Source organism: Lepidochelys kempii, chromosome 2, assembly GCF_965140265.1.
Source record: "Lepidochelys kempii isolate rLepKem1 chromosome 2, rLepKem1.hap2, whole genome shotgun sequence".
Classification (NCBI taxonomy): Eukaryota; Metazoa; Chordata; order Testudines; family Cheloniidae; genus Lepidochelys; species Lepidochelys kempii.
Genome location: NC_133257.1, coordinates 168,896,441 through 168,920,570, shown reverse-complemented (window position 1 = coordinate 168,920,570; position 24,130 = coordinate 168,896,441). Strand labels below are relative to the sequence as shown.

Here is a 24,130-nt window from a genome sequence, read left to right as displayed (position 1 = left end):
CCCATAAAATAACAATGTAACTAAGAGGTTATATGTGGTGTTGAACTGATTTATGTATATATTATAATAATCAAAAATTACTGTTCCAGAATTATTTAATTAAAAGTTTTAAAATTCAAAATATGTATTCTATTTTGAATCATAAGCATTTTCAAATATGAGACCATTTTGAAAGTGACATTGCATGTTGGGTCCAAAGCTAAACCAGAAAGAAAGAGAGAGAGAAAAAGAGAGAGAGAGAGAGATTGTGATGCTCAGCATATTTAATGATAAGTTCTGAATGAAATCTCCTCAATCTGAATGAAAACCAGACTTTCGGGTTATTTGAAATCCAAATGGACACTTTTCTTATAATGAGCCAGATCGAAATACCAGATCCAAAGATTCCTGAATTTTTGGGGCACTGAAATCTGGATCCTGTTCTGCATTTTGCAGCTTTGGTCCATCTCTACCCAGATTCTATTTTCTCTTTCTTTCATGAGGTCCCTCGCAAAGGAACAATTAGCTTGTCTTGGAGAAAATTAAAAGTAGGTTATCGAAAGCCACAAAAGGTTTACATTTTACCTATTTTATTCATCAGGACTATTTTGCAATGGTTGCAGGTAGAGCTAGTTGGAATGTTTTGACCAGGTCTAGTTAGGGTTGATGGTTTGTATTCTGGTAGCAGAAGACATCCCAGTCAGGATTGGTACCCCATTGTGTTAGGCATTCTAGCCTATAGATCTAGAAGTGCTCGGTGAGATTTGGGAGACTTTCTCCAAACTAGGGATGGAGAAGTCAGTGCAAGGTAGTCAAATGGATTGGGGTAGTTTTGTGCTCTTTTAAATGAGGAGAGGATGCATAGTAGAAAAGGTTCATGGGAAATATGTGGAGTCTTTGAATGACTACTGCATTAAACTGGCCCAGTTTCTGTAGTTTCCTGGTGGTATACCCTGGTTAAACATCCCTACAGGTAGTTCATAAGCTGGAAAGCACTGTATTTATTACCATAATGTGTGTCTATGGCACAGGCACAAAAAGGATGGGTTGATCATGCTGTAGAGACTCAATGGAGGAGAAAGGGACAGGATCATCTTTGAAAGAGAAAGGGGTCAAGACGTATAAAAGTCGGTGGAGATTTTCAAAGGCACAAAGGGCAATTAGGCTACCAAGTCCCATTAACTTTCAGCTTTCTCTTATTTTGGTGGAGAGAAACTCTGTGGAATTTGAGGTTAATGCTACAGAATACATGTGATTATTTTTTAGTATAAGGCTGTTTGTGGGCGGAAAAAAGCATTTTTACAAGTACAGCTTTGTTGTCGCATCTCTGGAATGGGTTTTGATGACATCCGGAAGGATAGATTTAATAAACATGTAACTCTGAGGTAGGAAAAAAAACAAAAACATGGTGTGCTTTCAGATAGGAGAGAGAAATTGAAAGTAATTTTTAGAAGTGGTGTTCAAAAGGTTACTAGGGATTATTGAATTTCCGGATGGTAGACTATTTGTTAATGTTTTTGTTTACCTTGGATAATTTCATCTCGAGACTCGTGTTTATGGAGAGTGCAAGGTATATTCTAGCATATTGCTGAAAAAGGCTTTTAGAAAACTTGTTGAGATGTGTATCCTTTCTTGCATTAATGCCATTTTTTCTGTTTTCAGAGGATAACATTTTCCTGTCAAGATGAATAATACTGTTGAATTTCTTTCTTTATGTGTCAAGGGAATAATTGGACCTTTCAAAGGCAACAAAATAGATATTGTTTTACTGAAAAAGACTCACTAGAATATGAAAGAACATAGTTTTGCCTATAATGCCAAGCAGAGATGTGTAGGCACTGTGGTGCAGAAACAAATCTTGGGATAGGTTGATAAAGTCCTACTTGCCTTACTTTTGTGAGTAATCCAGTTGACTCACATAAAACCAGCTGGATTAGCCCCTCTTTGGCATAAGTCTGAGTGACATAGCTCATGGGTAAGAGGTTAATTCTGGCTTCCCCCCTGTCCTTTCCTCACACAGGAGAGGAGCTGCTAGAATATTTGAGGAAGAGAATTCATGGGTTGCCAGGGTTCTACAATAAGTTTCTGAGAACTAAGTTAGAGAGGTCTTTTCTTTTAGCTTTTACAGTTCCTTGTTTTGATTAATGGGTTGCTCCTGATAAAAAGGCTTTGACTTCTGCTGTGTCATCCCAAAATATTAGTTTGACTTTGACCTTACTAAGTTTGTGTGTGAATGGGGGTGGGGATGGTTTAGTGACCAGCAGAGATTTCCTCTTGAATGTTGTCCAGCAGTATCAATAGCAATGGAATCTGGCCTCCCGCACCTCAAAAAGGTACATTCTTTGAAGAGATGTTGACATTTCTCCCCTATTTAGATTCACAAATATCAAATATTATTTCATTGTGGGAACAACTGCAAAGTGGGAATTTGTTAGTTTCACATAGTTTTAATATTTAGGCACTTGATTTGAGTAGATGTTTCTAATGAGCAAGTGCATCTACAGATTCACATGGAAATTTTTGGAGATACTTGGACAGCGATTTTCAACCTTTTTTTTTTCATTTGTCAACCTATACAAAATTTTGAATGGAGGTGTGGACCCCTCTGCAAATCTTTGACATAAGTCTATGGACCCCCCAGGGGTTCGCAGACCCCCAGGGGTTTACAGACCACAGGCTGCAGAACACTGTCTTATGGTAAAGGAGCAGCAGGTGGCCAAAGTCAAAGTATACCAGAGTTAATATATCAGTGGTCTATTCTGATATGGCAGTTCAGGAATATTTTACTATCTGAAAATAGCCTGTCTTCAGCATTTCTGTGGACAGCAACCCGTAGCCCTATAATGAACCTAGATCTGTTTCCTCTTCTGTTTAAAAACAAACATCACTGACAACTGCTCCCATGCTAACCCATCCATTTCACCAGAAGCTGCAGGTGTTAAAAGAGAAATAAATGTGATTGTCTTTCACCGTTGGCATAAAAACTGGTAGTATTGACCCATGCTCATGTTGGGTTACAAATTCTGTGAGGCAGCGTGAAAATGAAAAGTTAAGCATTAAAAATATTTTACTGGTGGTGGGGAGGGGGAAATTCAATAGTAAAGGAAAATATGCTGGGTTTCTTCATAGTGCTGTGTTAGAGCAGTGCTTGGCACATACTTCAATGCATATAATATTTTGTTTTGTAACTTGTATTTCATACATGTTGTATCCCCAGGATTAGATAATATACTTAACGATGCTAAATAATAGTAAAGGGGGCAAGGAAAAAGACACAGGATTAAAAATATTTATGGTGTGGAAGTGAAGAGGCAATATGTTTCCTTATTAGCTGTATTACAGTAGCACCCAAAATATGCTAAGCATAGAATCATAGACTTTAAGGTCAGAAGGGACCATTATGATCATCTAGTCTGACCTCCTGCATGATGCAGGCCACAGAATCTCACCCACCCACTCTTGTAACAAACCCCTAATTTATGTCTGAGCTATTGAAGTCCTCAAATCGTGTTTTAAACACTTCAAGGTGCAGAGAATCCTCCAGCAAGTGACTCGTGCCTCACACTGCAGAGAAGGTGAAAAACCCCTATGGCCTCTGCCAATCTGCCCTGGAGGAAAATTCCTTCCCGACCCCAAATATGGCAATCAGCTAAACCCCGAGTATGTGGGCAAGACTCACCAGCCAGACACCCAGGAAAGAATTCTCTGTAGTAACTCAGATCCCACCCCATCTAACATCCCATCACAGGCCATTGGGCATATCTACCGCTAATAGTCGAAGATCAATTAATTAATTGCCAAAATTAGGCTATCCCATCATATCATCTCCTCCAGAGTGCAAGCAAATAGGAAGGCTTATTCCCAGCCCAAGAAAGCTTACAATACAAAAAGGAAGGAAGGAAGGAGTGCTTGTCATATTCTCTGGTGATATCCAGGGGCCAGATCACATTCCTAGGTCACTATTCAAAGAACAGGAATCTGTAAGCACAGAAATATTTGGGGTTTATGTATGTAGTGGCCATCTGTTGTAATCCTTGAATTAGGGTTGTAGCTTGTCTATCTGTTTTAAGCCTCATAGTGGGGGCTCATTGTAAGCCCAATATTGTGTCCTCAATTATTTATTTGGGCTGAGATATTTTGAAGGAGCCTAAAAGAGTTAGGCAGACAATGCCCACTGAGTTTCAGTAGGAGTGGTCAGCCTAACTACTTAGGCTCCTTTGAAATCCCAGCCTTAAATCCTAAAACCAGGATCTCACTAAGAGCCCTGTGCTAGGGACCTTGTTATCTCTGTCTGGTTAGTGGGGGGAGGGGAGATGTCAATCATTAATGAGCTGCTCCTGTGGAATGCTCCATAAAATAAAAGTTGTAATTCACAGTAAAATAGAAATGTCTCATTAAATACAAACACCTCGCAAGAGCTCTTAGAAATTCTCATCATAAATATAAATTCCCTCCAAAGAAGAACCTGTAAAAACCTATGATAACCTGTTATAAACAAAATCCATCAATAGCTGGAGTGGAATGCCATTTACACTCTCATGAATAAAGAATTCCTAGTCTCTGCAACTTAGGGCTGGTGCAGTCAGTAATATTTTGGAGGTAATATTTTACATCCCTAGATGGACCCTTTCATCCTAAAGTGATTCACAGACTGTTTATATCAGCACTACTGAAATGTAGATACCCTTGGGTTGGGAGGTGCTGGGCAAGGCAGACAATACACAATGCACTACACAACAGACAGAGCAGGGGAAATTTTTTATAGGTAATGGACCATACCTCTCAAGCTGTCAATGCTCAAAAGTTGAACATGGTGTATGACAGAAGACCAGAATGAGACACACAAAGTACATTACTGAAGGACACGTAAAAGGCTGCTGGATTCCTTCCTTTAGTGAAAATTACTCTCTTTGTAACCTTTAATTTCCTGAGTCATTATTTTTGAGATAAACTATTTACAAAAGTGAGGGAACATCCTAATCTGTGTGGAACACAGTCAACTTTAAAACCCTAATGATTGGTGAACCTATCATGAGGGCTCTTGAGTGGTGTGTTACTTGGACAAACGCTTACAGTAAAGAAAAGAGCAATGAGATCAAAGGCTAGCCTAAGGCATCAGGGAATTTACAGCCACAGAGGGACACTTTTTTGGGGGGTCCTCTGTACTTAGGTATTCTCTCAGGGATCAATGCCATAAGAGACAGACCTGGCTGGTTTACAGAGAGTAAATGAGCATGAAGACGCACTGAAGCTAATACTTCCCCTCCAGCAGTGTGAAGTGTTACATATCATTGGCCTTCTAATTCCATCCACAAAGCTGCAGCCTTTGTAACACCTGGCAACATGTTAAGGCCTGGAGAGTGGGAAGCTGGATTGTGTAAGAATTGAGCTGGCCAACAGAGTATAGTGCTTTACACCACCCACAGGAAGAAGGCAGGATCCATCACTCAAGTTGGACCTGGCTCTCTTTATGGTCAACAAAAGAAACACTCACGCTCAGTTTTGAAATTGCAATTCCAAGTCACCTGCTCTTGAAACCTCCTGAGCTTAGTGTGAAGCTACACATTTTGGACCAAAATGGCAGTAAACCGCCGGTTAGAGGAGAGGTGATGGGGGACAGGTGTCCCCAATGGAAACTCACCAAAGCAGCCAGGCATGCAACAGGGTGGAAGCATGCAGACTGCTACACCCTTGAAAGTGTACAGCATGTGTTTCCCCTGTTTGAGCTAGCTGTGCTATCCAGGATGGAGAGTGTGGTGTCATGGTCTCCATCACCCTCTCACTGTTCTCCCTCTCAGTCTAGCATCTTTACTAGCAATAGACCCCTCACTGCACAGAGGCTCAGAAGAGGGAAGGTTTCTTGTGCATCCTTGCAGGGCTGGACCCAATTTGGTCCTTGGTGAGCCAGATCCTCAGCTGGTATAAATCAATGTAGTGCCATTAAAGTCAATAGAGTTATGCTGATTTATTCCAGCAGAGGATCTGGCCAAACATGTATGATGTTTGAGTAGATTATATTGGAGTCAATCTGTTTTCATGCCATATAGAATATCTGCAGAAAGATAGATGTGTAAATGTGATAGCGAAGGTAATTTTTCTTTTAAACCAATGTCTATTAAGAGCCACAGTGTAATAGGTTCTATATGTTTCCCTGATTCAAACACCTTTGCCCATAACTACAATTCCACCTTTATAGAGAACTTATTTCTGCAGCTTTGGGATATCTTTTCTTTTAAAAGAATTACATGTACAGGATTGTGGATGTTCTTCTCTGTATGTAGAAGATCAGAGGCAACCCATGGGATTACCAGCAAAAGAATCCATAATGAAATTATCTTAATTCCCAGTGTGTTACTATTTCAGTGATGTTCTCACTGCAGAAATCATCTCTCTTTCTCCTCTCCTTGCCACGCTATAATCACACTTTTTCACAGTTCTTGTGTCTCATTTAGAGAACTGATTATAAAAGTGACTTAAAAACACACACACACAACACAACAAAACAACAACATAAAACCATGTTGGTGCAGCAATTTGCTCCAGTACTTTGCTTTATCTTTGTAATACCATTAGTCTCCATAATCTCCATCAGGAGATTTAATCAGGAACACAGGTTACTGTGATGCTTTGTTAATTGAATTTATCTGTTCACAAATGCACTGTTATGGTTATAGTTACTCTGTTACTAGAATTTTAATTATAAGGCATGACAACAGCTGTAGTTGAACATCTTTGGCCCAGCTCTACCCTCATTGACCCACACACTGAACTAAATGAGGCTGCATAAGTGGGAAGGCACAGTTTGGCCCCTGGATATTGTGTATACATAGAAGGGCAAGAACTTTCAATCGGGCTGGAAGTATGACAAAAGAAAGATTTTGGGAATCCAGGTGGCTCTTGCTGGTATAAAAAAATGGATCTGTATTATTATTAAAATAGTGAAAGACATTTTAAATTATTTTAAAAATCTGTATTCAGGAAGTAAAGTATTGGTGTTCTACTTCTGCAGCTGCAGTTCTATAATAGCTCAGCTGTCAGTTGTCATCAGCCAGTTCAGAATGTGTCTTTTTATTACAAAATGATTCAAGCCCCAAATCTTAGCCCCACCACAGAGCTGTGGAAGGGGACAGGGAAATATTCCTCCCTTCCAAGCCATGGAGTAATACTGGAACTGCTCTGTGGCTGCTGTTTCAAACTCAGGGCTGAAATAGCCTCTTCAACCCTTCATATCCTTACCTCCTTCTCCTTCATATCCTTACCTCCTTCTCCACTCATGCAGGGGTAGAGAATATCTAGTTGATCTGCAGAGGGAGGTACCATCTGTCCTGCCCCTCTCCCAGTCCCTGCTGTGTGACAACACAGCAGGATCCCAGTAGAGCTTGAGCTCTGCAGTTGTGCAGGCTCTCTGAGTACAGCCCTCCTACAGAGTAGAATCACACTAGTTCCTAGCAGGAGCAACTGTCCATGCTCTCATGAAAATGGCCAGGATTTGTCATAGAACCACAAGGTTAAAAGGGACCACAAAGGTCATCTAGTCTAACCCCTGCCAAGATGCAGGATTCGTTGGGTCTAAACCATCCAAGACAGCTGGCTATTGAGTCTCCTTCTGAAAACCTCCAGCAAAGGACCTTTCACAACCTCCTTAGGCAGTTTGTTCTTATGTGAATTAAGTGTCTCTGAAAGGTGCAGCACTATATTGATAGGAGGAGAAACTGAAGTTCCAGTATGTGCAGAACAGTTGTAACACTGACAGTAGTACATTGGACAGCCAGTGTTTCTCAGCCCTGACCTGGAGGAACCACTTCTCAGTGTGAGGGAGTCATTCACAGGCATAAGAGGGGCCGGTCTTTATTTCCACTCAGTGGTTTTTCCTAAGCTTGCTGGCCAGGATTTCAGTTAGAGCTAAATCTCATATCAGGTGTTATGATGCGTACCCTTGGAACAGTACTGAGTCTTCCAGTTCATACAGCATAGTCTACTGAATTCTGAAATGGCCACAGCATTCTCTCACTTACTAGTAGTCCTAGATCAGTTTTGAGCTAGTGGGCTGACAGGGTGCTGACCCCAACCATACTCCCTCTTGGCACCATGTGGAATTGCAGTTACCCTGAGCTCAGTAAATAATTCAAAGCCGAGAGTACTCAAAGTGACATTCCCCCTTCTTGAGGTCTTTAAACAATCTGGTCTCCTTTGAACCTTCAGGCCCAAATCTGTCCTCCCTAGGCTTCCAATTCCCCCTGCCATGCTCCTCTCCAGGCTGTCTGCCCTCTCTCTACCCCTTTAATGTTGCAGAGGCTTCTGTTTTTATCTTCACCCCAGAAGAACTGGGTTGGTTATTTTTTTAGCCACATGACCTGCCTGTCATGTGACTGTGCTTATTTTCTCCTCCTTCCTGGGGAGGCGAGCTAAGTGTATTATTGATTGGGCTAGATGCATCACCCCTAAAAGGGGCAGGCACCCTGTGACATGGGCCTAGAGGTGAACGATTCTGTGCCTTACCAATTTCTGATCCATTCAGTCTCTCTCATCAATTGTTTGCTGAAAGAATTTCAAATTCTGTTATATAATGAAGTTTGTTTCCCCCTGCCCCCCGCCTCTTCATTTCGGGAAAGCAGCCTCATAATATACAAGTATTGTTAGCCAAAGGAGCATGATTTTCCTCACTTCTGATTGTAGGAAACAACTAACCTAATAGTAACAAGTACTGGCAGATAGTTCAGGAATTCCTGATGCTGCTTTCTAGGGGAGGTACTCTCCAGAAACACTGCATCTCCCACCATACACTTTTGACAATACAGTCCATTTAGCAAAGCAAACACAAAGAAAGCAAGAGACAAAACTATCATAGCATCACACCTGTTCCCTATCAGCATTGAGGCTACCAGGGCTAGTAACAATGACTAAATTCTGTTTTTGTTCCGAAACTATATAAACTTTACAGTCTTTCACTGAAGAATAGATACCAGATATAAAGAACATTTTCCTCAAAAAATGTATCTGTACAGAAAAAGCCCCAGAGGGAAGGAAGCAAAGGAAATTTCAAAAAATTTCTAAAAATAAACTAAGAAAACAATGTTGTTTTTTTCTCAGAACTGGTATCTCAACAATAAAGTAGTGGTTCCCATTCTCAAGTTACTGTATCTCAATAAGTCTAACCTTCATGGTGTTCAGTTTTCCTAATATTCAATTCAGTTACCTCTGTGACTGGGACACAAAGATCCTGATCCATTGGAATCTGCGTGGGTATCAGAGTCCATGTTCAAAGATTGTTATTTAGAGGATGGGGGCCATAGAGCTAGTCTGTCTGTCTGACTACAGTGGGCTTTGCATCGGACCCATAGAAAAGAGGTTTGCTTTGCAGCACAGCAGAAACATCACATTTCTTTCTCATCCGGCTGATTAGTGGCCAGGCCTTTCTCACTTTGTTGATAGCCACTGCCATTAGCCAAGTTTGGGCGGAGATACTTGTAGATCAGTAACAGCAGAAACCTGCAATTAGTTTTAGAAGTTACAATGCTGTAAGAAGATGCTGGCAATTCTAAAGAAGATGCTGAAGTATGGTCTCAGGGATTAGTTACATGATGTTTTCTCATAGAGGTTCAGTCCTGGTATTGGTTCTATGTAGACAAATTCCTGTGCCCATATACAGTCCCATTGACTTCGGTGGATATTGACATGAGCTTGCAGAATTAGAGCCTTAGGTTGGCATTTTCAGAAACAACTAAATGTCTTGGGAGTACAAGTCTCATTGACTTCAATGTTACTTGTGTGCCAAAGTTACTTATATGCTTTTAAAAACCCTGCCCTAAATCCTCACTGTAAAAAATGTGAATACCTCTATTCAAAAGACACTTTTTATTGGAGATCAGTCTGTGATCTTGACAGACACTGAAGTTTCTAAGGAAGATATTTTGGAGCCACTGGAAAAATTCTGGTGCAGTAAATCAACGGGGTAGAGTGGTATTCTTCAGGTGTGAAACAATCCATTTTAAATTAAGAAATTTATGAAAAGAAGCAGAAAGGACTAGAGGTGAATGAATCACTTTAGTCAATGTGGCATGACATGTTTTCCCTGGTGAATACCAATTTTGAAAAACTTGCCCTAAAGACTGTTCATTCAAGTCTTCCAAGTACATTCCATAAAAATCCCCAAATAAAACACGACACATATCCATTAAACAGAGGCTTTATTATTTTGAACCTCCTTATTTTATCAATCATTTACATTCCTTGATTTGAGTTATGACTCAAACTTGAAGAAAGGGCTTTACGATCTTAAAAATTATGTGCTTGGTTTTCAGTTTAACAAAAGCCATCATAGCAAGTCTACACAATAAAAAAGGCACATAAAGGCAAGAAAGCAACCAATATGTACATTCCATCTCCCACTAACAGCTGTGTCAGGACAAATATATATGTAAAGTAAGAGGGCCCTGGTGATTAGACATGAGAATTTTAGGAGTTGGTAAATTAGAAAAGTAACTTTTTTTTTAAAGAAATACATGAAATATTTATTGATATACCAAACTGCATTTGCTCATTTTAATATAGTATGACATTTTTAGCTCTATTTTTTCTTTTTCAATTTAGATTATATGGAACTTTTTTTCCCAACTAATTACTAATTAAGAACAATATTTAGTACTCTGGAAAGAGGAACTTGCAGCACTGCTCTGAACTAAGTATGACAATGACGGATATTGTGTAAAGACAATTGACCAAGACCAGAGATTCAACTCCAATTATTTGTGTTCATTTAAAAAAAAATCTGTTTCTTTGTTTAATCTGCATTCTGCTTATGGACACTTTGGAAATAGAAGGTAGTTACTCCAGTAGTTCTATTTTTAAGGAGGCTTGGTTACATTTTGTAACTATGTCCTTCCTTGTGGATTGCTCATTTTATTTTCAGTACTACGACTTAACAAGTAAAGGGTAGCTCTTTCACTCGTTTGCTTTTTCAGTAAATTTTGTGTAATGCAACTGTCTAAGGCACATCTTATTCCCCACAGATTTTTGTTACCTGGCAGTTGTCCCATTTTCTTTTATCTGTGTGTATTGTGTGGTCTTATGATATAATTCCTTGTATGGGACCTAACTTAGCCTCTGCCGATCCTTGTCTAGTAGTGGCTTAGTCATTTTACACTTTTGTTAGTGTTTTCTCTGGCTTGCTTGCTGCATTCAATAAATACAGGCCTTTGTGCATTCAGAAGGGAAAGTATTTTTGAGTGTGTTGAGATTGTCACTGAAGAACTTTTGTCCTTTTGCAGTAAAATGTTTGATGCCGTTTCCTCTCTAGTACTGTTTTGCATGTTTCACTAATTTCATATTGTTTGATTTGGTTCAGAAAATTATTGTAAGTGTGGATGATTTTCCTCTGTATAATCTGTTGGTCAGGTTTTCAGCAGGTATAAGTTGGCACAACTATGCAAATTTACACCAGCTGAGAGTCTGGCTCTAGCTCTGGGGAGCAAGCCTTAGCACTTTTGAGATGTAACAGTTACCAGGCTAGCTGCATCTCAGACCCCTGTGTGGCATCTTGGAGTGCATCTCCCACCCAGGTGATAGGTCTCACTACTTTCACATCTGAGGGTGGGACCCCACAGCTGCCTCTCTGAGACCAAGTGCTGAGCTGCAGCTATCCTGGTTATCAACTGTGAATGCCTCAGTGGGTCTGATTGGATTTGACCCCTGTACCAGGTACTCCTCTTCAGGACCTCTATCAATTGGTAATTACAGTGACCAAGCAGGTTTCATAAAGCAAATAATTGTTTGTTCAGAATCAAGGCATTCAGAGAAACAGATCTTTAGACAATAAACAATCTACCTGAATCGATCTTGCCTTACCCCCTCACTCTCTCCTTACAAGTTTAGGTAGGTCCCATTTGTCCCATGCATCCATTCAGGGAGCTGGGATGACAGAGAGGATCTCTAGCAGTCTCTCAGAGAGTCTTCACTCTCCTCACCCCCAATGTTTTTTTCAGGGCTACATTTATCAGAACCAAAGGTCTTCACCTCTGCTTTCCTGCCAGTGTCTTCCCCTATCAATAGCTTTGCTAGCCAGAGCCTAGCAAAAGTGAGACTTCAGAGGAATTGGCGCCTCAGTTATCTTTTTGAGAACCAGGCATTAAAGTTTATCTGATGTCCATTATTCATTGTCCATTTTCCAGCCCCCCTCTGTTGAGAGCACAAGCCAAGGTTAACTCTTTGAGACCATGTAGCCAGTATCATAAACATGAGCAGGTAAATTGAGGCATACACAATAGTCATACAAATAATACAGCTATCTTCCAAGTTCTCTACAGGGTAGATCTGCAAAATCAGTTTTTGTCTCTCCTCCCTCAAAAGATGAGTGACTCCTGTGCCCAGGGTCAATCTTGGGTTTGTGGGGAAGATAAGCAAAGTGATTCTTTAGTTACCTCCTTTTAAATAAGAAGTGGAATGGGTAGTATTCATGCTATAACTTGCTTCCAGCTGCAGAAGAAGTAGAGCCCACCCATCCAGACCTATATCCAAAATACAGAAAACATTTTAAGGGACAATTATCTGAATAAGCTGAGTGAGTGGGTCTTGGTACCACTAGGATTTTTGTGGGCATTCTGGTGAATTTAAATATAATTTAATCATCATAATCCCTCTGAGAAGGAAATATTGTCGTCATGTTACAGTTGGGGAAATTCAGACAGAATATAAGGTCTTCATTTTCAGAAGTGTCCACAAATTTTGGGTGCCCAATTTGAGACACCTGAGGACTGATTTTCAGAGGTACCGAGAACTCTCAACTCCCATTGACGTAATTTGGAGTTGTCAGTATTAAGCAATTCCAAAGATCGGGCCTAGGTACCCAAAATTAATGGGCATTGTTGAAAATTTTGTCTGTATAGACTTGATTAAAATCACACTCAGAGTCATTGTCAAATCGTAGTTGGGAAAGTAGGAGTCTCTTGCTTTCAGATCTGTGCTTGGTCCATTAGACCATTTCGCCTCTCACAGTACTGAGTTATTCCTTATTGAGGCCACAGGCCACTCTAGCTGCTCAATAGAGGAATCGGCTACCTGCAGAGAGCTGGCCAGCAGCGGAGAGGGAACCTGTAGTAGCTGTAGTGTTATTAAAGGCAGTGCTGACAGCACCACCTCCAACAGCTGCCAATTGGTCTCATGTTCCCGCCAGAAGGGAGGATCCATTTTAGCAAATTCTATTATAACCAAAGGCCAGTCCCACATGTCTTCAAGGATACCATGAATAATTTGTGACTTCTGAAGTCTGTCAGTGGTAAACTTTCTACCCTAGCAATGAGTATACATCCGTTTACAGTCTCGTGTCCTGATCCTGCAGAGCACGTAAGTACATGCTTAATTTCAAGCACATGAGTAGTTCCCTTGAATTTAATGGGATTATTCACATGCTTAAACTCATGCATGTGCTTAAGCACTCTGCAGGATCAGATCTTAGCTTTTCCAGGAGAAGGATTAGACACTCACCTTAAAAAAAATAAAAAAACTGAGATTTCTAGGACTCTAAAATCAAGGGGTGAGGTCACAGGTTTTCTTCTCTTTGGAACCTGCTGCTTTTTGTGTCTTTGAAGTCTATGGAAGTTTTGCGACTGGTATAAATGGCATTGGTTAGAAACAGAAAGCTCAGACGAAGGTATTCATGAAAAATGAGCTTATGGGGGTACTGAAAGAATATACATACATAAGAACTGCCATACTGGGTCAGACCAAAGGTCCATCTAGCCCAGTATCCTGTCTTCTGACAGTGACCAATGTCAGATGCCCCAGGGGGAATGAACAGAACAGGTAATCATCAAGTGATCCATCCTCTGTTGCTCATTCCCAGCTTCTGGCAAATTTAACAGACATTTTTCAAATGTCTAAGTAGGCTGGGTTCAGCTTGAGTTTTTGGTGACGGTTTAGTTCAATTCTTATTTTATCCAAATGGTTTACCCATTTCTAATCCACTAGGAGATTTATCTGTGTCCCCCAGGATTCCAAAAGAAAGGAGTAAATACAATCTCAGTTGTAATATACATCCATCTGTGTAAAAGTTTGAAAAACTTTTCTGAGGAATAAGCTCCTGCACTCCTTTTTAAGTAAAGGAAAGGTTGTTGTAAAGAAAGTTTTGCTAAAATGTCTCTGATATGCCTGTTTCTGCTTCAGACAAATTACAACTATTGCTTTTAAAAACATTAATGGCATAAAATTTAAAAAAAAATGTAAAGCTTTACACAGCCTGTCAGGGTTCCCTCCCCACTCTGAACTCTAGGGTACAGATGTGGGGACCTGCATGAAAGACCCCCTAAGCTTATTTCTACCAGCTTAGGTTAAAACTTCCCCAAGGCACAAACTCTTTGCCCTTGGACGGTACACTGCCACCACCAAGTGATTTAACAAAGAAACAGGGAAAGGACCACCTGGAGTTCCTATTCCCCCAAAGTATCCCCCCAAGCCTCTTACACCCTCTTTCCTGGGGAGGCTTGAGAATAATATCCTAACCAATGGATTACAAAGTGATCACAGACCCAAACCCCTGGGTCTTGGACAATAGAAAAATCAGTCAGGTTCTTAAAAGAAGGATTTTATTAAAAAAAAAAAAAGTAAAAATCACCTCTGTAAAATCAGAATGGAAAATAACTTTACAGGGTAAAAAAAGATTCAAAAACACAGAGGATTTCCCTCTGGGCCAAATGTTAAAGTTACAAAAAGAAAAACCAGGAATACACCTTCCTCTTAGCACAGAGAAAATCACAAGCCAAAACAAAAACAAGCTAACGCATTCCCTTGGTAGAACTTACTGATTCTAATGGAGTTGGATTGTTTGCTTCCTTGATCTGTGTCTGGCAAGCACTCAGAACAGACAGACCAAAACCTTACCGCCCCCTCAGATTTGAAAGTATCTTGTCCCCTTTTTGGTCAGGTGCCAGCCAGGTTACCTGAACTTCTTAACCCTTTACAGGTAAAAGGATTTTGTGCCTCTGGCCAGGAGGGATTTTATAGTACTGTATGCAGGAAGGTTGTTACCTTTCCCTTTATATTTATGCCACAGCCCTTCTGGACAAATGACAGAAAAACCTCCCACAAACAGCACACATGTCTGTTGGTGATGAATCAAAACATTATTGTTTTGATTCTTCTTTTAATAACAAGCTTTGGCCAGAGATGTGCAACTTTGAGTGTTTAGTAGTCTCAGAATTATACTTGGTTTAAACTTCCGCTGTTCAAGTTTTTGATTCCAAGATGACTTTCCTGTTGTCATAAATCTAAAGGGAAGGGTAACAACCTTCCTGTATACAGTACTATAAAATCCCCCCTGGCCAGAGGCACAAAATACTTTTACCTGTGAAGGCTTAAGAAGCTCAGGTAACCTGGCTGGCACCTGACCAAAAGGACCAATAAGGGGACAAAATACTTTCAAATCTGGGGCGGGGTGGGGAGGGAGGTTTTCTCTGTCTGTTCTGTGTGCTTGCGGGAGAGAGATCAAGAAAGCAAGCAATCCAACTCCATTAGAATTAGTAAGTACTAGCAAGGAAATGAGTTAGTTTACTTCTGTTTTGGCTTGTGATTTTCTCTGTGCTGAGAGGAAGGTGTATTCCTGGTTTTCTTCTTGTAACTTTAAAGTTTTTGCCCAGGGGGAAATCCTCTGTGTTTTTAAATCTGATTGCCTTGTGAGATTAGCTTCCCTTCTAATTTTAGAGAGGTGCTTCTTTTACCTTTTTTCTTTCTAATGAAGTTCTGTTTCTTTTAAGAGCCTGACTGGTTTCTCTATTGTCCTAAGACCCAGGGGTTTGGCTCTGTTATCACTAACCAAAGAGTTAGGATATTATTCTCAAGCCTCCCCAGGAAAGGTGGTGTAAGGGCTTGGGATGATATTTTGGGGGAATAGGAACTCCAAGTGGTCCTTTCCCTGATTCTTTGTTAAATCACTTGGTGGTGGCAGCATACCCTCCAAGGGCAAAGAGTTTATGCCTTGGGGAAGTTTTAACCTACGCTGGTAGAAATAAACTTTGGGGGTCTTTCATGCAGGTCCCCACATCTGTACCTGAGAGTTAAGAGTGGGGAGGGAACCCTGACACCTGTTTTAATTGTTATTGGTTTGAAGCTGAGGAACAAAGGCATTCAGGGGATAGGACAATAATGTAGGGGCTGATTGTGCTTATTATCAGAATAATGTTTAGGTTTATCTTGGGCATGCAGTTGGACCCTAAACAGTTGTGGTCAGTTCATATAACTGGCATCCTGCAGGGCTCTAAGGAGGATTGGGTTTTGGAAAGAACATTTCTCTCCTTGTTAAAACAAAGGGGCAGATCCTAACGTTGGATGAGGTTGATTGTGCCATCAGAGTGGTGCCAAACTGCTTTTAAACCTTCCCCAATCAGGCACCTGTTGATTCAGCCAGCAACGAGGAATCTTCAAATGGTGGTGTCCGTGTTAGGGAGAGCTTAGAGATCAAAGGGCTACAGATCTGACCATCCTTTCTTTTTACAGAGCTCTCACTTCTCTGCCAGCTCAGCAGAGCCACCGTCCCAGACCCTAGTAAATTCTCAACCCTGAAGTGTAATGACTTTATTATTTACTAGTTTTCTACAACCTGGCTGTATGCAAAAGCCAACACAAACATATCATACTAGCAATATTCTCAGCCAACCAAATGAAGCATTTTACTTTTTAATAGGAAATCTTACATTTTCAAGCCTTTCATTTTCTTTTATTTTGGTACTTCAGCCACAGAACCATTTTCTACAAAAGAAATCAGGGTCATAGAAAACCCACAGGTGTGACTTAAACACTGGTAAAATATCAATCATTACATTTAGATTTCAGTAACAACCTTCATAACTAATCATGAAAAGAGAATACATAAAGTACAAAAATTACCATAGAATAACCCCATTATCTCTCTTCTGTGAAACAAACCCACTAATGATATATAATACAATTGGACTCACTTCCCCAATCCAAATGCAAGACAGCTAACATGAATCCATATGACACTGGCAAACTCTGAATGGTGTTAATCCATCAGGACTGGCCAGTGCTGAACAGTCCTGGGGAGGGCAGCAGTGGGTTCTGAACCAAGAAGGAGGGACAACCTGTAGACAAAAGAAGGGGCTGGTTTGAAGGGGCTGACTGCAGCTTGTCTGGTTTCCCTCTAGCTGACAGCTACCTCTCCTCCCTAATCTGTTTGTACTATTTACCCTGCTCCCCTTGCTTTTGGTTTCATTTTTATCCTAATACTGAGAGACATGAAGGGGGCAGGTACTGCAGAGGAGTGAAATGTCAGGGCAGGTCAGAAAAGACAGAGTGTTATAAGGTGGCTGAGTACTTAGAAGATATTCAGCAGGACAGAGCAGGAGATCAGCAACCATCAGGTTCTTGAATTGCATATTAGGGTTCCCCTTTTTCACTGTTGTGAGTGATCCCTAGATTTGGAGGGGGCTTCTGCAGGGAAAGGGATATATCAGGAGTTAGGAGGGTGGGGAAACAGGTTAGTATCTAAGGCCAATGACAAGAGTCTGTGAATGGATGAGAGAAATGGGAATGAAATTGACCAGCTCCAGGTTATCATCAACTTTCATGAGTGTTCTTCTAAATGGCCTCATCTGCCAACGGATATGGAGACATAAAATAAATGAAGGATGCAACATCTCCGTTTGTGAACATCCCAGAAAATGGACAAATAAAATAACTAAAACTATTATTATTATTTAACGATATCATTATATTTTATTACATCACAGTGCCTCTGTTTTACTTGGCAATAACCCAGTTCCTTCAGTCTCAAATTCAGCCACTGAGGAATCAGATTATTGCCTTGTAGAACAGAGAAGTGGATTTATTACGTTTATATAATAATATAATTATATTATTATATAAATGTAAAGACAGCAAGTCCAATTAATAGTTGATGTGGAAGCTTTTTTTAAATTGTGCATGAAAATAATAAAACTCTCATCCTGAGCAAAATGTGGATTTCCTCCAAGAGGAAAATACCCCCACTCCCACTTCAACAAAAAGAGCAGAATGAGAATTGTCTGACACTGAAAGCTGCCTTCAGTTTTTGACATAAACATTGAAAAATAGGTGATTTTAAAAAATAAAATACTAAAAAAATAAAAATAATACAATCAGATAAAGGTTAATGTAGGATACTGGTCTACATTTTCCCCCATACATAACTCCTGTGAAATCAACAATGTTTCTAAAGAGGATAATCTCTAATTTGACAATGTCTCTCAAACGCCTTTCAGGATCAAACCCGTACAGAGAAGTAAACTCCATCCATCATTAGTTAGTAATATTAGGTCCGTGTATGATTTATTTGCCAAATATAACATCCTTGTATAATTGGAATTCAGAAATAAAAGGGCCAATTTGTAGCCTTAATCCCTGATCCTGCAAGATGTCAACACTTGAGTCCTGAGCGTCATCAATTCCATTGTCTAGATCAGATTGGCTCAGAATTTCACAGCATATGGTCAGTTTGCACAGTTGGAGACTTAACTATGGAGCTGCTAACACCAATCCTCCATGTTAATGGCACTTTTGAGCTATTAAGTAATGCCTACCTACGAAAGTGAGAGTATTTAAAATAAAGTAATCTTTCTTTTGTTTCCTCTCCCTTTTCATTTTGCATCATTCTCTATTCCTCTCTGTTGCTCTTTCTTCTTCTATCACTCATTATCATAAACTCTGCTACCTCTGCACTCTGTTCACAAAACAAGTTCTGAAACAACTTTGGAACCTGAAAATCACAAAGGAACTTTGACACATTTTATAAGTATCTCCAAGATAATTTTTAATACAAATTTCAGGGTCTGTTAATTCTAGATCTTGTAGCATTGATGTGGGATTTTTTTTTAATTTCCCTTCATAGGAATCACGCTCTATAGCCATCCATATGGAGGAGCCTTACTAGATGAGGACAAAATGTAAGTAAGCTGTATATAAAATCAAAAGAAAAACCGCTGTAGCCAAATAATGAATGTTGCAGATTAAAACGCATGTATATTTTATGCAGTAATTTTGCTATGCACAAGTCCATTTAGCTGTGCATTTCCACTGCCAGTGTATGGTACAAGGGTGTGAGAGACCTGGTCTACACTGGGGGGCGGGATCGATCTAAGTTACGCAACTTCAGCTATTTGAGGATAATATCTTTCAGTGGGGTCTTTATTCCCCCATAATCATTCTTCTCTCTTGATTCTCTAAAGGAAACATCTGATACAACAATAATCTCTCATCAGTTTTTCAGGTTTATATATGTTTATGTAAGCATTTTACGTATATGTATGTATGTTAAGGGGATTGTTTCTCAGATTATCTAGAGTTTTATTAACATAGAGATGCCATGGATGATTAGATACAGCACAGAATTCCTGAGTAGGGTTACTCATCGGTCAAGGACCAGTGTTCTGGGCCTTAGAATTCAACATACTCTTTGTTAATATCCTAAGGATTCTGAAGAAAAGTTAAGATATAAATGAATCAAGTATACAAAAAGAAAAGGACTAAAAAGGTTAATATTTACTAAGAGATAATAACATCTCTATATCTATACTTGTCTTGCGGATGTGTTTGTGTGTACATAATATCACTAATCTCATATTTATCAAGATAAGTAGCAATTGTTTTGGTAATAAATGGGACTTGAAAATATTTGCCTGCCTTTGTTTTAATAGTACCATTTTGTTTTGAACCTCAGAATGGAGAATGTTCGTCAGTGTGGAGTGGCGCTGTGTATCATGTTGGGTTTCTCTATTCTTATGGCATCCATTGGAAACTCAGTAGTGAAAGACCGAGTGTCTGGTACAAAACGCCTGCAGCACATCTCTGGACTTGGCTACAAGACCTATTGGCTTGCTAACTTCCTGTATGATATGGTACGTACTGTGTAAGGCAACACATGTCCCTGCATGGCTCTAGGTATATTTCTTAATGGGTTGTTTTGGGTGGACTCAGACTAGTGGAGGAGTTGTGTTCATAATAAAATTCATTTTTAATACAGTAGAATTCTGTTGTGAGAAATGTTTAGGGTAACACCCTGTTTAATTGTTACATGTTAAGACATCCATTCTGTATATTTGCGCACTGTATTATACCCATTCGTGCTTTTCCACTCTAATATAAAACTCCACCGGACAGGGACTGTGTTCTCAGTTTTCTGAAGTTGACTTGTGATATATATAGTAAATAATAGAATATATGGATTTATATGTAGAGAACTTCCTAACTTAAATGCAGGCATACAAATAAAATCTCTATCTTGCAAACAGAGTTCCACTAAACATTTCTGTGCTCGTGCAGCTAGGTTAAATTATTAGCAACATTAATTCAGTCTCCTACAAACTAACATTCTTTATCTGCAGTCAGTGCACAGAAAAATATGAAAATCTTTCCATCCTTTGAAAATATCAAGAACATTATTGTTTTCTCAATCTCTCCCAATCAGTTCCTTACTTACCAAGTGCAAAGACACATGTATGAGTAGGAAATGACTTTTGGAAAGTAGGATTTAAATCATCACTGTGGCTGGAATTCATGGCTCCACTCTCAAAGTGTGAGAAATTAGCCTTTGCGCAGGGAGCTAATCAGGGGTGAGAGAATAGAATTCACCATTCCGGCTTGCAGCCAGTCTGCAGTGAAACCTATTCACATTCACTGATATTTTGTGTCCCCTGTGTATGGTTGGCCCATGGAGCTATATAATAATGGATTCTGTAATCCATCCACAAACAGCCCGTGCAGCACTGACCTATTCAGAACCAAAGCAGAGACGCTGGCATGCTGAAGATGAATTCCCTCCTCCCAGAAAAGCTCAGTAAAATCACTGTGTATATATAGGTACTCTGTTTAATTATTTTAGTGGTTTTTTTCCTAAGGAGGAGACGTTTTCTTGCTTGTGAGACTGGGTTCTGCTGCCTCTGGAACCAATTGATGCCAATTCGATTATCCAGCAGCTTCACCTCAAAGCGCTCCAACCAATCTGTATGACAAGGGAGGAGCATACTTCTGCAGTACTCCTTATCCTTGTTAGTTCAGGGAAGGAAGGACTCATAATGCAATCCAGGTCTAGCACAGGGCAATTGAAAGCACTAAGCACGCCAAGTTATTCTTGGGGGACAGATTTTTAGAACATTTGTGGTTCTCACTCAAACTAATCTGAAACACTGGAGCTTCACCCAGCCGTGTTCTAAAATGGGACTTTCACACTTGAGCAAACTTGAAATAAGAGAACAAAAAACACATACTTGAAATAAGAGAGCACAAAAAGCCATTAGTTAGCCAGTAAATTTCTGTATTCCCTTTGCTCTCATTTCAAATAAGGGTGCTTGACTGAGAGCTTATTCCCTCATAGGGAGGGCACGGCTTCTCCTTGTGCTTGGTTGTGCAGAAAAGTCAGCTCCTTGATAGTTTTGCCAGTCCATTGCTTTCAAAATGTTGTCACATATTCTGGATGATGTATCCTGGGCTGGGAAAGAACAGGGACTGCTTAAATGCTAACCATACTGCAGGTAAGTTAGAGATTCTGAATGCATGAATATATGAAAAGTCAAGCATAGATTCTTCCCAGACTTTTTAAGAGTTTCAGATCATGTCATATGTCATTAATTAGATAATCTTCCTTAGATTTGTGATAAATTTTAATATTTGATTTATTATCATGATAATCTGGCTGTTCTTAATATGTTGATTGATTGAATTAATATTTCCATTAATATCTTCAATAATAAGAAAAATATAATCTGTAAAAAATATTATGAGAAGTTGTGTTGCTCTGGGCCCAATCTAAATTAATGTTGTGTCATAAAGCATAAACAAAAAGAGGGCAAAATTTAAGATTGCATGTGCAACCTTAAGATTGACAAGGATGTTTCAATCCTTACCTGCAAAACCATCACATCTACTTAATGTAATTTTTATTCTGAAAATCCCTAGTGAAAAAAATCCATGGACTGGAGCTCTTTAAACAACACCTTGTTCCACTCAGTGTTCACACTGAAGTATTTTAGGGTCCCTGCATAGCTGAAAATTGCATATGTAGAACACTGTTGCATGAAACTGTTTATAATAGGTGTGTGAGCTGGGGGCGGGTAGGGCGTGTGTGCGTGTGTTTCTCCTTAATTCACTTTTGGGCAGTTACCAGGCTGGGAAATTTTCAAACCAATAGGTGAAAATTTCTGAAAGTTATGAGCAACTGAAAACAAGTAGTATTAATGGAAACATTCACCCAAACTTACTTATACAATTCTCCAGCCCTAATGCCAACGTAAACATAGTGTGTGGTCATTTCACAGGGGCTAAAAATTGATCGGCTGCTTGAATAACATGTGCACTGCAAGCAGGATGAAAATACCACATCCACTTCCTCACATCTGGCTCCATTGTCCTCCTCTTAAATCTTAGAAAATGACAGTCTCCAAGGTGTTAAATTAGTTGGGAACTAATCAGTCAGTGTCCTATGGGATGAGTCTGATGTTTCATATTGTTCCTCAGTTTGAATGTCCTTTTTAAAAATGAGAACTCTGATATCATTCCCTCAATAAAAAGAGAGGCTGCTGTTGTTAATCATTATCTGTAATAGTAGCACCTAGAGGTCCCAACTAAGATCAGAGCCCCATTGTGCCAGGTGTTGTAGAAAACGTATTAAGAAGGGACTGGACTGGACTGAAGAATGTAAGGCTCTGAATGTGAAGGAGGCATGGAGTTAGTTTCTACAACTTAGAATTAAAATATCTGAAATCTTCAAAGCTATTGGGAAAAAATAGTGGGAAGGGTTGCAGACCAAGCTGGATGAGCAAGCACCTCAAACAGGTGATAAAGAGAAAGCAGAAACCCTACAAGGAATGGAAGATGGGAAGGATCAGCAAGGAAAGCTATCTCCTGGAGGTCAGAGAGTGTAGGGATAAAGTGAGAATTGTGGAAAACCAAGCAGAGTCGGTCCTTGTAAAGGAAATTAAAACCAATAGTAAAAGGTTCTATAGCCATATAAGTAAAAAGAAAACAAAGAAAGAAGTGGGGCCACTAAACACGAAGGCTGGGGTGGAGATTAAAGATAATCTATGCATGGTCCAACACTTAAATACTTTGCCTCAGTTTTTAATAAGGGTAATGAGTTTAGGGGTAGTGGCAATGTGAATAATTGGAGTGAGTTTTTGGAAGTAGAAATTACGCCACCCAAGATAGAAGTCAAACTCAAACTGCTTATTGGGACTAAATGGGAGGGGCGGGGGATAATCTCCATCCATGAATATTAAAGCAACTAGCACATGAAATTGCAAGCCCAATAGCAAGGATTTTTAATGAATCTGTAAACTCGGGGGTCGTACTCTCCGACTGAAGAAATGCTAATATAGTACTTATTTTTAAGAAAGTGGGGTGGGGGGGAAGTGAATTGGGAAACTACAGACCTGTTAGTTTGATCTCAGTTGTATACAAGGTTTTGGAACAATTTTGAAAGGAAAAGTGGTTAAGGACATAGAGGTAAACAGTTATTGGGATAAAATAATTTTAAGGATAAGGAAATGCAGTGTATCTAATCTACCTGGATTTCATATGGCATTTGATACAGTTTCCGATGGGAAATTGAGTTAAATTGGAGAAGAAGTGATATGAGAATTGAAAGGATAAGGTTTGAGATGAGATGAGGATTGAGATGAGAATTGAAAGGATAAGGAATTGATTAAAGGGGAGACTACAGCGAGTCATACTGCAAGATGAACTATCAGGCTGGAGGGAGGTTATGAGTGGAGTTCCTCAAGAATTGGTCTTGGGGACAATTTTTATTACTGACCTTGGCACAAAAAATGGAAATGTGCTAATAAACTTTGTGAATGACATGGAGTTGGGAGGTATTGCCAATACAGAGGAAGATTGGAATATCATACAAGATGATCAGGATGAGTAATAGAAATGGGATGAAATTTAATAGTACAAAGTGCAAGGTCATGCACTAAGGGACTAACAACAAGAATTCTTCTATAAGCTGGGGACTTATCAATTTGAAGTGACACAGGAGGAGAAAGCCCTGGGTGTATTGGTGGATCACAGGATGACTATGAGCTGGCAGTGTGATGCAGCTGTGAAAAAAGACTAATGCAAAGGAGGCATCAAGTGAGGTATTTCCAGTAGAGAGAGGGAAATGTTAGTGTCATTT

At 39.7% G+C, this 24,130-nt stretch overlaps 1 protein-coding gene across 1 annotated transcript in view; it reads left to right on the top strand.

The window, feature by feature from the left end:
• Positions 1-24,130, top strand: part of ABCA13 (ATP binding cassette subfamily A member 13) — a 226,962-nt gene that overhangs the window by 137,607 nt on the left and 65,225 nt on the right. The window contains exons 33-34 of the mRNA XM_073329650.1: positions 18,851-18,905; positions 19,679-19,856. Coding sequence (XP_073185751.1) covers positions 18,851-18,905; positions 19,679-19,856 — 233 coding nt within the window. The remainder of the gene's footprint in view (positions 1-18,850; positions 18,906-19,678; positions 19,857-24,130) is intronic.